Consider the following 15,769-nt stretch of genomic DNA (forward strand, 5'->3'; position numbering starts at 1 on the left):
ACTTGAAATTCATATGTGGAGATTGCGGTTTGAATGAGGACAGTTCCTCTTCCCTCCAGCATGTCTTGGTTCCTAGAGGACAATGTACAAATATCATCTATGGTAGGCTACTTTTGCTTTCAAAATAATATTGGGTCACACAACATTATGTAGAAACCCTCTTATTCTTCCAGTTGACCATTTCACATGATGCATATACCTATCACCTATACCATATAATATGTGATGTGGGCCCTTTAAATTACTGATATTTCCCCCATGAATAACATTTTGCACTCAGATTACAGTAACTAAACAATGATTACAAAATTGCAAGATTTTCTTTATGACCCTGTGTAATAAAGGGTATTTTTATAATTGTTTTAGTAATCAGCCCATCACATGAAAGAACAGTTGTCATTATATAGTGTTCATGTAAGGTGAAAAGGATGAGAGGAATGGGATATGTTTAATAAAAATTTGAAAACAAAAATATTTAAACGATGGTATTATCACAGTCATTGAGTTCCCAAGCAAATATTAACTTCTCAAAAGAAGCACCTATATTTGAAATGGAGTAATGAAACAACAGAACCTGTACAAATTACATACAGTTCTTTATTAAACAACTGTAACACTTCACTGTAAAAATCCATAAAACCTTTAAAAACCAACATTTTGTAAATAGATTCTATGCTACAATAAAAGAATTTGAACACAGTTATTTACATGCAATACTGACAAATTTTGGCACTTTCTTGAAAGGAAATGTACAAAACACTCTCTTCCTTAAAAAAAATTCCAACTTATAAAAACTTGGTTTTACTATCATGCACTTTGCAAATACCTCACAAGCACTTATGGCACAGCTACTGGGGAGCACCAGGCCCTCACCACATCCTTTTCTACAAGCTCACTTCACATAATTTTTAATGTGCTTCCGTAAGTTTGTTGCAAGACCACTTGAACATTGTCAAGAATGAAGTCGAATGCCATGTTCCAAACTGATTCCACAGACTGCTGCATTAGCCTGCAGGAAAGAAACGCACCCGCTTTTAGAACCAAAGGAAACCTTTACTATTAGAAATGTTCATATATTTCATAAGAATATTGGACTAGAATATCTGGCAGACTACAACATTCGTTATCCTTCATTGTTGGTTAAGGCAGATGAGATATTCATGTTGCTTTCCCATGCTTTGGAGCAGGCCTTGTGACCTTTTTCTTCCTGAGAAATTTTAATGTGACCCCAAAGTGTATAAAATAGGTATAAAAATCAAACAATTACTGATGATATATCAACATTTGCAAGGCTAGCTAAAGAAGCTGATTTTCCTTTTTATGGAGTATAGCAGAAGCATTTTCTGTAGAGTCCACTGTAAACACTGCAAGCTGCTGCCAGGGGATTTGTGTAAATGTATTGGTGGTGTTCAGAAACCTTTTATTATTGTTAAATTTTGGGACCCCAACACTGAGCTATGGGCTCTCCATTTGGGGTCAGGACCCACAAGAAGCAGCACTTTGGATCACAAAGGAAAGAGAAAGAAAAAAGAATACCATATACGGAAGTGTGAAGGGTATTTATCTTTCTTTTTCCAACCAAGGTTTCACGATTGCCTTTTCAGTCACATTAGAATTTTATGCCAAAAATTTTAGTTAACGCCCAAAACTCAATTACTTTTGCATACCTTTTAAAACAAAAATCTAGTGGGGAAAGAACCCTTAGAAAAGCCAGGGGGCCGGGGGGGAATGACTAAGCAAAGTTAAGAAAAACAAGAGAAAAGGAGGTTCCTTCTGAGCAAGGCTGGGAAAGAAACAGAAGAGCCAGAGCTTTAGATCACATGCTACTGTCACAGAAGTCATGGACATAACTCCAATCCATATGGATTTCTCGCAAAACCACCAGAGAAATGTGAACAAAAAATCATGTTACCTTTTCATATACTTTATGACCAGATCCAGCTTTTCTAAATCTTTTTCTTCAATCAGATCAGTACAGTATTTCACAACTTGTAGAATATCTTCCTCCATAGGATCTGTCAATACAGTCAATATGCAATATTTGAAATGTTTCATCTAGAAAGAGCAGAACAACTTAAGTTCTGTAATCATTTGCTGCTGTAAAATAGCTGCTGTTTTTAGATACATATTCCACATACATACTCCTGTACTAGTTTTATCCTTCTACTCCAGCTCCAGGAAAATGTACTTTGAGACCATGAGCAGTTGGGGGCTTAGAATAGACATGGCACTAGAACTGCATTCGAAGTCATGATCAGAACATGGGCACTAACCATGAAGATTCCTTTTCAGCATTCATGGGAAGAAAAGCCTTCAAGTGGGTTTAAATTCTGAGCTTGACAGGCAGGCACTTTATCAGGCATTCAGCCTTACCACCCTAAAATCCCAGTAATGAAATGACAAAACTCTAGACCAAAAAACATACTGCCATACAAATAGACTAACTGTGGGGAGAGATTCCCTCACCACAGCTACTGAAAAAGAATATTCATGGTAAGTTCCAATGTTCCATTCTCCAGGAATGTGGGGAGTCAAGCCTTCAAGCAGGTACTTACACAAGCGATCATCGCACCCTTGGGGTGGGCATCAACATATGCAAAGATGTTGTATTTTTGATAGCCTGTTGCAGAAAATGGCTATCGAAAGATACATCATCTGAAGCAAAGTGTTTGACAAAAGTAGATAAAGAAGTAGCTGCTCTATAGATCTTCACCAATGAAGCTTTTGTATTCAAAGTCACAGAAGTACTAGCACTATGAGTAGAGTGTGCCTGAATCCCTTCTGGAACTGGTTTGCCACTGCAAATAAGCCAACTCAATGCACTCTAACAGCCAATGAGATGAAGTAAAATGTTACCCACCGGCCCTTAATACTCTTTAAAGGAAATAAGGGTATTATCAGATTTATGAAAACAGTTCTGTCTAAACAAAACTTCAAGGCCCTATATCCATTCAATCTGTGCCGCTCTTTTTCACTGTCGCCTTGGAACCTGGGCAAAAGGAAGGCTAAACAATCTCCTAAGAACAATGACAACTATAGACACTTTCTGTACAGAGCCTTGCCTTCCCTCATGTCATGAGAGGAGGAAGAGGACTCTGACACATGAGACTTTTTAGTATGTTTTATTTACTCCTCGCCACTAGGTGGCTGATGAAAAACAGCTAACTAAGGCTGTATCATTTTGCAATTCGTACTCTGGAGGATAGTTTCTGTCCATTATTATGTCTGATCCCACAGCAAGCTGGCTTCAGGAAAGGCAAAAGCGGCACATCACAAGTGCTGAACCTGACTCAGCACATAGAAGATGGCTTTGAAAGGCAGCAGATCACAGGAGCTGTCTTCATAGACCTGTCAGCAGCCTATGATACTGTGAACCACCGCCTCCTCCTGAGAAAAAATGTATAATATCACAAAGGACGACCACCTCACCCGCCTCATAGGAAACCTGCTACATAACAGGAGATTTTTTGTTGAGTTCCAGGGCCAGAGAAGTAGATGGTGGAAACAGAAGAATGGCCTGCCTCAGGGGAGTGTGCTTGCTTCATCCATGTTCAACATCTACACAAATGACCAGCCACTGCCAGAAGGGACAGAGAGTTTCATCTATGCTGACGATCGTGCCATCACTGCTCAAGCAGAGAGCTTTGAGATGGTAGAACAGAAGCTCTCCGAAGCTCTAGGTGCTCTTACTACCTATTAAAGGGAAAACCAGCTGATCCCTAACCCATCTAAAACACAGACATGTGCTTTTCATCTCAAGAACAGAGAAGCATCCCGAGCTCTGAGGATCACCTGGGAAGGAATCCCACTGGAGCATTGCAGCGCACCCAAATACCTGGAGGTCACTCTGGACCGTGCTCTTACCTACAAGAAGCACTGCCTGAACATCACGCAAAAAGTGAGTGCTAGAAACAATATCATACGAAAGCTGACTTGCACAACCTGAGGATCACAACCACACACAGTGAAGACATCTGCCCTTGCGCTATGCTACTCTGCTGCTGAGTATGCATGCCCAGAGTGGAACACATCTCACCACACTAAAACAGTAGATGTGGCTCTTAATGAGACATGCCGCATTATCACGGGGTGTCTGCGCCCTATACCACTGGAGAAATTACACTGCTTAGCCGGTATTGCACCACCTGACATCCGCCGGGAAGTAGCAGCCAATAGTGAAAGGACCAAGGCAGAGACATCTCCAGCTCATCCCGTCAACGACTTAAATCTAGAAATAGTTTTCTAAGATCTACAGAGACACTTGCTGGAATGCCTCAGCAAGCGAGAGTCCAAAAGTGGCAGGCTCAAACCCAGAACCTCAACCAATGGCTGATACCAAATGAGAGACTCTCCCCTGGGCACACAGAAGACTGGGCGAATTGGAAGGCGCTGAACAGACTGCGCTCTGGCACCATGAGATGCAGAGCCAATCTCAAGAAATGGGGCTACAAAGTGGAATCCACGACATGCGAGTGTGGAGAAGAGCAAACCACTGACCACCTGCTGCAATGCAGCCTGAGCCCTGCCACATGCACAATGGAGGACCTTCTTGCAGCAACACCAGAGGCACTCCAAGTGGCCAGATACTGGTCAAAGGACATTTAATCAACTACCAAACTTGAAAATTTTGTGTTTTGTCTGTTTGTTTGTTTTGTTCTGTTAGAAATGTAATGCAATTGACTGGTTGCCCTGACATGACAAATTAAATAAATAAATAAATAACTATTGGGGAGATAGATGGGAAAGACCTCTGGAACCTATGTGACCAAAGACACATTAAATAGCATGCGCCACACTCTCTTCAGCCTCTAGGCCCTCTGAGAGAGCCTCATAGTCCAGATATTCAACGTGCCTCCAATGTGCTTCCTCCCTTATCAACTCACCACATGAGGTTGGAGCTGTGCCCACTGGTCATTGCCCTCAACCAAATTGGGTTGCAAACAGTTAAGGATAAAAGACTGTGCTCTATTAGCAGCCAGGGCGATTGACAGTCCTAGCCCATTACAGTGAAACTGTTTAGGCAAAGATAATCACAGACAGCAATAAAACCAATGAAACAAATACAAAAATAGAGGGAACCCTAAAACCCTGCCCTGAATTAAGTAGTGGCATGGTGAAACTGAGAATGTGGGATCGGCTCCCTGCCTTAGGGGTAAGGTTGATTGATAGGTAATGTGTCCTATCTGTGAAGCTCAAGGGAGATTCAGACCCAGCTTGAAGGACTTTCACACCATTCTGCTGAAATTAGCACTTTTCTCTCACAGATCAGTAACTGCACCATTCTGGTCATTCCAGACTTCAATTATTGCTAATCATGAGGTAATGATGTATGATTGTAGGATTCAGCAAAGATTCAAGAGATCACTAAAAAGTGACATATTGTTAGCTATCTTCTTTCTGTAATCTTGGAACATTATACATTTTAAACAAATACCAGAGGATACAACAAATGTCCCAGATGGGTTTTATGGTGTACCTTTCGACAAAATTTTGCCCCCTTCAGATAGGCGTTTGCCCCTGAACATTACAGGGCAGATAGTTGCGTCCCTTCATTGTGTGCTAAGTAAAATAAATGAAACCGGATGCTTACCAGATATAGTTGTAATCCATTCCTTGAGTAATGCCTTTACATCATTGAACTCAACAGCTCCAGCTAAATTAGGTGCCTGAGGCCTAGTAGCAGCAGACAATAATGGCTGTGAAATGGGTGTGCTGGCTGTATTTGCAGTGATTTGCGCTGGTTCTATCTATTCAAAAACAAAAAATGCAGACAGCATTTAAAAAACCATGACAGGCCTCCCAAAAACAACATCTGATTTTAAAATGTTTCAAGTCTTCATATGCATGCAATGTTACCTGGGAACGTTCTGTGGCTGCTCCTTCCTGTTTTAAAAAGTCATCCATTAATTTCTGTGGGCTTCCAGTAGAGCTTTTGGCAGGGCTCCCAACAAACCTGTTTTTCAAAGGACTGTGGTGTTTTTTCATTGGACTGACATGGTTCTTTTCCCTTCTTTTTTTCTTGTTTTTTATAACTGGTTTCAAGTTCTGCAAAGGGTTTTTTGATACTGGAAAGAAAAGGAGCCATGGTGAGAAATGTGTAGAATTTCATAACTAACCCAGTGAATTTTATTAAAATTACTAAATGAATAGCATTAAGTTTCTAAAAAGATTGTTAAGTGATCACCATTTGATAGATCTGTAGCTGCAAACCTTACCAGTGGAATTTGTCTGCTGGCAGATGGTAACTGTATGTTTCTGCCTTTGGTCATATGCCTGCCTTAGCTCCTCTTGCAACTCTGAAGGTAGTGCAGTAAAAACCTCAGGGTCCACCTAGACAAAGAAGCGTCCATTTTTTATTATTTTACTGGTACGTGGGAGTAAGGTTTACTTTTCTGACTTTTGTTTTGCTTTTAACACAATATCCATTTAAAGCACAGCAGGCCTTGTGCTATTTGTAAATTAGTAACGTACAAGTGAATTCAAAGTAATGAAAACTGCATAATGAATTTATTATGAAAACCAAGTAACCATTTCTTATATGCAAAGGTATACTAACATATAATTAAGCAAACAGTGACTGTCATCATGTTGGTGCCTAACCCAAGCAGTTGGACATTTTTGAATAAATGTGCCTAACAGTCATGGAGTCACGGAGTGCCATTGTGCACTGCTGCACATCACCACATATTGATTACATGGTTGTACATTTGGTTATGCAATCTTACAAGTCTGTAACAAGGCAGCATGGCATGATCGATAATAATAACAACAACAACAACTTTATTTTTGTACCTCGTATTTTTCTCCATCTCCCCAAAGTGACTCAGGGCAGCTTACATAGGGCACAAAGTGCCGAGACGAAGCATAAAATAAACACACAGTACAATACAAAGTAAAAACTATAGCATATAAAAACAGCAATTTAAAACTCAGAACAAGGCCTAGATGTGTGAACACAGAGGCCCACAACCTCTTTTTAATGGAAGATCTCAGCCCCTATTTTACCTGTGAAAATGCTGGTAGAGCTATTACATTAATTTCTGCATCATTTCCTGATTCTTTGAGATCTGGTATTTGTAAAAGGAGGGCTCCCACTGGATGTGATGGAAAGCTAGTGTTGTATCCATTTACTGGTTCCTTCTTGCTACTGTTGCTTGTCCCCGCTTGTTGAAGGGAATACACTTGCTCTATTTGCTCTCGAATATCATGTGGGAGTGCTTCCAACACAGACTGATCCAACTAACAGGATAGATTTTAAGGATATGTTAGTAAGTTCCAGAAGAAGAAATGAAAAACCTGACATATGTTAAGCACGCATTTGCACCACTCCACACACTAATATTAGTTCTCACACTAACAATGCTGAACAGTATTCAAAATATATAAATTTAATAAAATAAGCTGCTTTATCTCCTTTACTTGTTGCTTGGGCTATAATCATAAATAGACGAATCTCATTGCTGATGTCAAAGCTAGCCTGCTGCTATTCACAATGCATAGCAGCAGCAACTTAGTACTCAGTCCTGCACTTCATCCACTTCCCTGGCCCTATGATTTGCTATTTGCACTATCCCATGTCCAGCCCTTTTATAGTTAGTCCAAGTCCATTTAGTAACCCTGGTCATTCATTTTGTTGAACCTCTACTGATGGAGCTACATGAAATGGGTTTTAATATTGTTATCTTTAATGTGTTATAGCATAATATTTTGTATTTATGTTTTCAGTTGTTGTTATTTTGTCTATTAACTTTAGGTTGTGTTATTTTCCAAATGCGTTTATTTTGATGTAATTGTCTGTATGGTTTGTTCGATATAGACTATTGCTGAGTAAATTTCAAGTCTGTATAAATTCCCATGAATATAAAGTGAAATTCAGCCATTAAATTCTCCTCCCCCCAAAGGGAAACATTTCTTCCAATTCTATTTATCTATCCTTGATCATACTAATAATAATTCAATCAATCACTTCATCCTTTTCAAAGATTTATGGTGTATATCACATAGTATCAGGATGGTAGGGAAGCAAAGAAATAAGGCCACAAATCTTATCTGTAGATATTTTACATGAAGAAACTGAAAGAAAAACACAGAATTTTCTTTACATGCTTCATAGCAGAAAGGAAATCTTACCTGGGAAGGTGATGGTACCTCAATACTTAAATTAAGCCTTGATTTGATATTTATGGGTGGATGCAAACCATTCAAATTAACTGCAGGTTCAGATTTGCTGGTAACATGATTGACATTTGATGTTAGAGATGGCAGCACTGGATATGATTTTGATGTGGAAGATATTTCAACATCCACAGCAGCTACAAATACTATCAATGCAAAAAACAAGACAAAACCTTAATCATTCCAAAACACCATAGTTATTCTATTAATATAACCAAACTAGTGTTTTATTATCTTGTACCATATAATTTAATGGTATTAATTTAATATAGAGTAGCTGGTGACAATGAAATCTCTGAAGAGCTTTGGAAAAAAAAATTACAGGCTTAAATAACTACAAAGAAAATTACTGACCTTCCTTGAGGTCTTCTTCCGAATTCTTTATGGCTTTTGGAACTTGCAAAAGATCAATAATAGAATTAGATCCCTGAGGTAAGAATCCAGACTGCAATGACGAGTGAGAAGAAATTGCTACAGTTGCTTTATTAATGGGAACTAACTGATGTACTTGAATTCCAACCTAAAAAACAACAAAGGCACCCAATGTCTAAACAATGTTCAAGACCCAGTATGAAGCTAACAATCTATAATCTAAACAAAATCTAATTCAAATTTATATTTTAAACACTGCTAGTAGCATAGGAGAATCTTTAAAATATCTGGGTATCTATGTCTTTGACAACCAAAAGGAATAATAATTAATCAGAAAAGGTTCAAGGGAGTCTACAAAAGGAGATACTGGCTTAATCCAAAGAAAGGTCATTTCCTATCAGGAGTCTTGATACCACGCTTCAGAACAGGGCAGGTTTTTCTCTCAGTCCACCTATCCTCAAAAGTACATTTTACACTTGAAGTGGATGCAAGAGAGGGATTTTTTTGGTACCAATTACTAGGCTGGGGAAATTCCTTGTCAAAGGAGATGAAAGTGGTCTGCTCCCTCTGATGCTGGAACCATTTTATTCAGGCACACCTTTGGCATTTAAGGAAATTTGAACCCATGTGTTTGCTCTCTGTGTGTGTTGTTTGTGGTGTGTGTTTCTAATTGTTTTTAAAGTTATTTGGCATTTTATGTCACTGTAGGTTTAGCCTGGGATCAACAAATCAATGAATAGGTATGAATCAAGTCAGCCAACAAATAAACAAAATCTGTCTTAGACTCATTAAAATATTCTGGATGGTTATTGTTCTTTTGTTCCACCAATCAGAATTACACATGTTATGCATATGTAAGTACCTGCCTTATTTCCACTTGATGACATTCTTTTGTAATTTTATTACTCTGATTCTACTCTTAAATCCTAATGTTATAACTGCCTTTTAACAGTTTCAAATTAATATTTATTTAACTACTTAATTTTTAATTCTTTTTCATTCTGCAATTTTATGAGATAATGAAGTATTACTTTATGAAATTCCATCCCTTGGCAAGACAGGCTGGCCTTCTTTCCTCTCTGCTCTGTTTAAGCTGGTAAGCTAAAATTTTCATAACAGGCCTTTGACTGTTAACTAGTCATTGGAGATCCTGTAACTGTCATGTGCTATAGGTTTACCATGATTGTTATAACTGCCTTTTAACAGTTTCAAATTAATATTTATTTAACTACATAATTTTTTATTATTATTTATTCTTTGAACTCTATCTGAATTGAACTTATAAAGTGATCTGCCCTGGGAGAAAAGCAGAATATACGATAAAATAAAAGATTTGGATTTTAATACATTTATAAATAAATAAAAACATCAGAGCAACTTGAAATTAAAACTTACCCCTCTCATATCAGAGATATTCAACTTCATTGTATGGAACATATTCAATATTTCTTTCCCAATCATTTTGGCACTATCTGTTGCATGGCTGAGGGTCACGGTTCTGCAAAGAACACACATTTTAAAAATCACAATGGTTACTAGCCATTATATTTATGATAGAAGATTCCGGAGCACACTTCACAGACGCAGGAAGTACTGTAAGTGCAACTTTCATAGAGACCACAAAGAAGAAAAAGATTTATCTAACTGTTAAGAAGCAACCTAGTGAAGTAGTTGAAGAGAAAAACAATGGCCAGGAGAAAGTATAGAAGTAATTATTTCCCAGCCTCAATGTTGTTTTCTTAAGAAGAAACAGTTGTAGGGGGTTGGCGAAGAGAACAAAGACTGTAAAGTTGTTCTAACAGTCCTCCATAATAGTCCTAGTAGTCATCTGTAGATCACCCTGTAGTTTCCAGGAAGTTACCATGTGATAAATGTTCACACATCACTATAAACCATTAATGCATACTGCTGACGTGAGAAGAACATTTCTTGTGTATTCTGATAAAAGTGGGAATTACACTAGCTTTTCATACAATATTAAGCAGAAGTTAACAATATAGGATTAAAGGCAATGTTTTTCTATGCTGGAAAGAGTACTAGCTAAATTTAACTCTGCTCAGAATACTCTTGTCAATGAAGAGGAACTAATCTTTTGCTGATTTCCCCCCTCCCTTTCACTCCCCAGTAACTTCATCCATATTCCAATAGTACTGAGCACACATCTGAGAGAAATGATGGATGCAGGCAAACAGAAGAAGACTGTCTTCTTCATGTTGCCAGCGGAGCACTTTAATAGAAGGAAGTTGCTAGCCAATGAGAAGAAAACTGGCAGTGCTTTGGAAAGTGCTCTTTTAGAATCATCTCTTCAAACCCACAGCTTCTTTTTATTTTCAAGTGAATCATGCCTGTGTTGGAAAATATCAGTGGTTTAAAAAAACAAACAAAACAGAATCACATAAAGAAAGGATTAAGGATTATTCCTCGAGAACAAAGTGTAAGAATTTTAGGTTTATTTATTTATATATCGTATCAGGAGCGAACCAAACAGTTGTATTTTATTACAAACAAAACAATACAAAACAAAAAACCCCACAAAGTTTACAAACTTGGGATTCTATTAAATGTCCCTTGACCAGTAGCTGGCCACTTGGAGTGCCTTTGGTATTGTTAAAAGAAGGTCCTCCATTGTGCATGTGGCAGGGCTCAGGCTGCATTGCAGTAGGTGGTCTGTGGTTTGCTCTTCTCCACACTCGCATGTCGAGGACCCCACTTTGTAGCCCCATTTCTTAAGGTTGGCTCTGTATCTCGTGGTGCCAGAGTGCAGTCTGTTCAGTTCCTTCCAAGTCGCCCAGTTTTCTGTGTGCCCAGGAGGGAGTCTCTCATTTGGTATCAGTCATTGGTATCAGAATTTTAGGTGCTGCCTTGCTAGCCACATTCATATGTGGCAGTGACACAAGATTCTGGGGAGGCCCAGCTTACTGTTCTAGGAAAATCTGTAATCCCCGCTTAATTTTCAGTGAAACCATTGATATTGTCTGTTCCATAGTGAATACTTCTCTTTGCTAACCTAAAGATGCATTTAGCTTGATTGGTCTAGCTGTGTTAGCCTCGTCCTAACATTTTGCCTTACTTCGGAAAATGATAGGTTTTGTTTTTGGTCACAGAATTATTTTTAGAAGTAGGAAAATAATTTTGAAAAGGCATACTCTATATCATAAAATAAGGACAACACTGATACCTCCTGTTAAAATGTGATAGTTTCTCACACATTGTTAAAGCATAGCAGCAACAAGAAATATGTGCTAAACAAATTCTACAACGATTGAGCAACAAGATCAAACTTCTATTTACCAAACTATTTATTTATTTATTTCAGGCACTTCTACCCCGCCCTTCTCAACCCCCGAGGGGGGACTCAGGGTGGCTTACAACTGGCACAATTCGATGCCAACAATTCAACAGATAAAATACATAACAACAAATAACCACAAGTTAAAACATTTACCTGGCAATATTATCACAGATTCCATGGCCTCCAAATTTTGCAGTTTCCACTGGAGCTCCAGCTTTTCTGACCATGACTTTGAGAGTTAACCGCTTCCCTTTCATCCCAGCAGCTTCTAGCCTGCATTGGATTTCTTCGGAAAGACTCAAAAGGAAAGCTTCTGCTTCTTTTGGCTAGAAATAAATTAAATGGGTTGGCAAACAGGTAAAGAAGGTTCTGCTTGATGACCTTTCTTTCTCGCATCCCAAGAACTGAAAACTAACAAAGCATTCTGGAAGCCTCCTTTCACGAAACCAGAGAGAACCTTCACACTAAATCTGTATGGAGTCCTATGCTGTGCTGAACCATAGCTCTTGAAGCCACCCCATACAGTTGTTCTGTACTTTGCAGTAGGAAGTCAGAATTGGGGAAGCATTTGGCTTGCATCCCATAACCAAGTATGCAAGGATTACAATGCATACCTGGAGGACCTTGCCAGATCTCAGTGAAATTGTCATCATATTGCATCTGGCTATAGCAATGTAGTTAGATGCTTCTCCAATGCTACCTGCTTGTCATGAAGCATGGGGTGGATATGCAATGGGGCTTCAGGTAATTCCAGTGGGGAAAGGAAGTGCTTGGGCAAAGCAAATTTCCATAAAGTACTGATTTTTTAAAAAAACAAACAAACAAATCTCTGAGAATCCAAAGAGTTACATGAACAGAATTCAGCAAGACACAATTTTACATTACATGTATTCAAGTCAAATTCACACATCCAAATATCTCATCTATAATAATGGACATGCTCAAGCATTAGTAGAAGGTAAAATTGCAATAAGATATTTCACCTAAATGAAGAGCCTTCTTTTGGCTCGTGTTCTATTGAGACAATGATTCTGGGAAAAAGTTAAAATGCTCTTACCTGAGTAAATCTTATACCATAGTTGATCTCTGCTGAAACAGTTTTTCTCTTTTTTTCTCTTTGAACAGGCCTGTCATCTAGACCACGGCAGAATCTATAGAGCATTTGTCCTGTTTTTGGACCAAATTCTTTCTGTAGTTTTGACATTGTGACACACTGTAGATCTCCACACGTTTTTATCCCAAGAGATGACAACTTAGATTCCATTGTCCTACCAACTCCTAAGAAAAACATACATTTCTGCATTTGAAATTGACAATAAGAAGTATAAATTATTTGCAAAGCACTTGGACATGGTCTAAATCCAATATTATTTATTATGACATGTTCTGTCTGAGCTGTTCTGAGCAAAGGCAATGCAACTGAACTGAATGGAGGAGCTGGGGATCTCTTGCCTTGTCTAAGCAGAAGAAGTTAAGCCATTCTTGGATGGCTCCTTCTCTGCTGGAAGAGAATTTTAGTACTGTACATCATTTCCATTTATTTGGAAACATCAAATATTACAGGAACTAAAAGAATGTTAATCTTGTAAAGAAGTACAATAAAAATATAACATTATAAATGTGCACAAATGACTGAACATTAGTAGATCTTTTCTGGCGTAAGTTCATCCCTAACTTATGTTTTCAATCTTCTATAAAGCAAAAAATAGCTCAAAATAAAATTTTTAGTCCTGGATCCTAGACATATGGCTGACCAATGTTATCTGGATGTTAGGTTTATATTTAAATTTCAGAATTATAGAATTGGAAGAGACCCCACGGCCATCCATTCCAACCTAGCTAAGCAGGAACTCACAATCAAAGCACTCCTGATAGATGGCCACGTAGCCTCTGTTTAAAAATCTCCAGAGAAGAAAACTCCTTGACACTCCAAGGCAGCATATTTCACTGTTGAACAGCTATCACTGTTAGTAAGTTTTCCCTAATATTTAGAGTAGGCATGGGAAAACTTCGGCCCTCCAAGTGTTTTGAACTTCAACTCCCAGAAATCCCAGTCAGCTTACTAGCTGTGAAGAATTGTGGGAGTTGAATTTCAAAACACCTGGAGGGGAGGCAAAGTATGCCCATGCCTGGTTTAGAGTGTTAGGTGAACATCTCTTCAACTTGAATCAAAAAGCAGACAGGTGCAGAAATTGCTTAAGGTCTTATTACTTTTGCAAAGGTATAGAATTTCATAGGGTAGAATCTTGGGAGGAAATTGAAGCAACTGTGACTATACAAACCCAAAACATACCTGGAAGATGAATAATCAATTGGTTTCTGATAAAATCATCCACATCTTCTGACTTTAAGTGATACTGTCCATCTGGTTTAGCTTTGCGAGTTGCCATTCTAGCCAATAAAATATTGGAACCTATAAAAATAACAATATGGTAGAATGACACTGCAGAACTCCTTATTGTTATTAAACAACATTGTAAATTTTGGCAAAAGATAAATCTCCCCTAGGCACCAAACAAGTGAAAAAACAGCAAGACATGTGGCTCTTAATATGTAAAGCCTTATGTCTGCAGTAACAGAAACATCCATGTTTTCTCTGGGAAGTCAGTTACATCGATGAGCCTATTTAGGATTGTGGTCTTATTGAGTGATTTTCAGGCTCACAGATGATTAACTTTTTAATTTGTACTAGCCATACAATTTAAGCTGTTACTGAAGGATCAGCATTTTCTATGTGATATACTTACTGCAATGGGGAGAATGTGGATCTCCTGGATTCCAGATACCATTCCCATTTGTCCTACAATTTAAATTTAGCATGCATATAGATACTACAAGTTGTTCTGCTTTTCTCAGTCTAGCGAATACTGAGAAAATCTTTGGTCCTCCAGCTTCCATAATTCTCATCAGCGAGTAAGTTGGCTGAGTTTTCTGGGAGCTGAAGTCCATATATAACAAAGGTTGAGAACGATTGTGATATATGGCTATATGAAGATGAATGCATGAAGGTAATCGGGGACAAGGTTATTGCCATGCTGACCATAACAAATTTCAGAGAAGTTGGTTCAGAACAAAAATATACTGCAAATTGACTAGATGTAGGCTACAGACTGTCTAATTCTCTTTACTAGAAGATAAACTTGTATAATATCTTTGTTTAGTATTTTGTCTTTCATTATTGATATATCGGATTTCCAGATAATTTACTAACCTATTCCAATGGAAGCAGGACACTTGGTCTTGTTTTTAATTTCAGTGCGGATAACATCTGCTATTTCTTCTGGTATCAATCCAGTCTCTACAAGGATTTCAGTGATATCTACTAGGGCTTCATCACAACTGACTGCTTCAATATTATGAGTGTAACTACCAAGAAAAAGTAAAGAAAACAGAACAAAAACTACAGTTAAAACATACATATGGCAAGTAAAGCTTCCCCATTATATTTTCCGCTATTATTTCATCTTACCATTCATGTCACTTAAATACAACAGTACAGGAAGTACTACAGCCATCACTCCACTTTTTGCAAGTGTTCCATTCATAGTTTTGTGAGTTTGTACTGCTGCTCTGGTTCCTGAAGCTGGGTCTGCCATGTGAAGTTAAGCCTCAGAGGTATTTCTGGATTTTCTACTTTTGCAAAAGGGGAGGGGAAGAGAGGGCTGCATTCCTAACTCCTGGGATAACTATCTTCTTTACTAAGACTACAGGATTCAATTTGGATTTTGTGCTTTTTATTGTAAGCTTTGTAAAAGAAAAGTCCTCCCTGTTTTTAACCACCTTGGAAGAAACAGTAGACTGTGGTATTGAGAAAACAGAATCCATGATGGTTCTGAATCTAAAATATGCAGCACTGCAAGAACATAGTTTAAACGTAAATTCACAAACTACTATAGATTATGACAGAAATAAATGGTCATAATAAGTCTG

The 15,769-nt window shown here is 38.1% G+C and overlaps 1 protein-coding gene across 6 annotated transcripts in view; it reads right to left on the reverse strand.

Annotated features, from left to right (window-relative positions):
* Window positions 1–577: 577 nt before the first annotated feature.
* The window catches only part of REV1 (REV1 DNA directed polymerase), a 49,282-nt gene continuing 34,090 nt past the window's right edge, over window positions 578–15,769 (reverse strand). For 5 of the 6 annotated variants that reach the window (XM_060769774.2, XM_060769775.2, XM_060769771.2 and 2 more), the window contains 13 exons: window positions 15,051–15,205; window positions 14,133–14,252; window positions 12,897–13,117; window positions 11,993–12,165; window positions 9,943–10,045; window positions 8,530–8,695; window positions 8,131–8,321; window positions 7,006–7,239; window positions 6,216–6,330; window positions 5,857–6,065; window positions 5,591–5,747; window positions 1,913–2,015; window positions 578–1,009 (listed from right to left, as the gene is read on the reverse strand). In XM_060769774.2, the coding sequence (XP_060625757.2) occupies window positions 898–1,009; window positions 1,913–2,015; window positions 5,591–5,747; window positions 5,857–6,065; window positions 6,216–6,330; window positions 7,006–7,239; window positions 8,131–8,321; window positions 8,530–8,695; window positions 9,943–10,045; window positions 11,993–12,165; window positions 12,897–13,117; window positions 14,133–14,252; window positions 15,051–15,205 (2,059 nt within the window). In that variant the 3' untranslated portion in view covers window positions 578–897. Of the gene's footprint in view, window positions 1,010–1,912; window positions 2,016–5,590; window positions 5,748–5,856; window positions 6,066–6,215; window positions 6,331–7,005; window positions 7,240–8,130; window positions 8,322–8,529; window positions 8,696–9,942; window positions 10,046–11,992; window positions 12,166–12,896; window positions 13,118–14,132; window positions 14,253–15,050; window positions 15,206–15,769 lie in introns of those variants that run through there. The other variant, XR_009631094.2, reaches the window with a different exon arrangement.

This window comes from Anolis sagrei, chromosome 3, assembly GCF_037176765.1.
Source record: "Anolis sagrei isolate rAnoSag1 chromosome 3, rAnoSag1.mat, whole genome shotgun sequence".
NCBI classification, from domain to species: Eukaryota; Metazoa; Chordata; class Lepidosauria; order Squamata; family Dactyloidae; genus Anolis; species Anolis sagrei.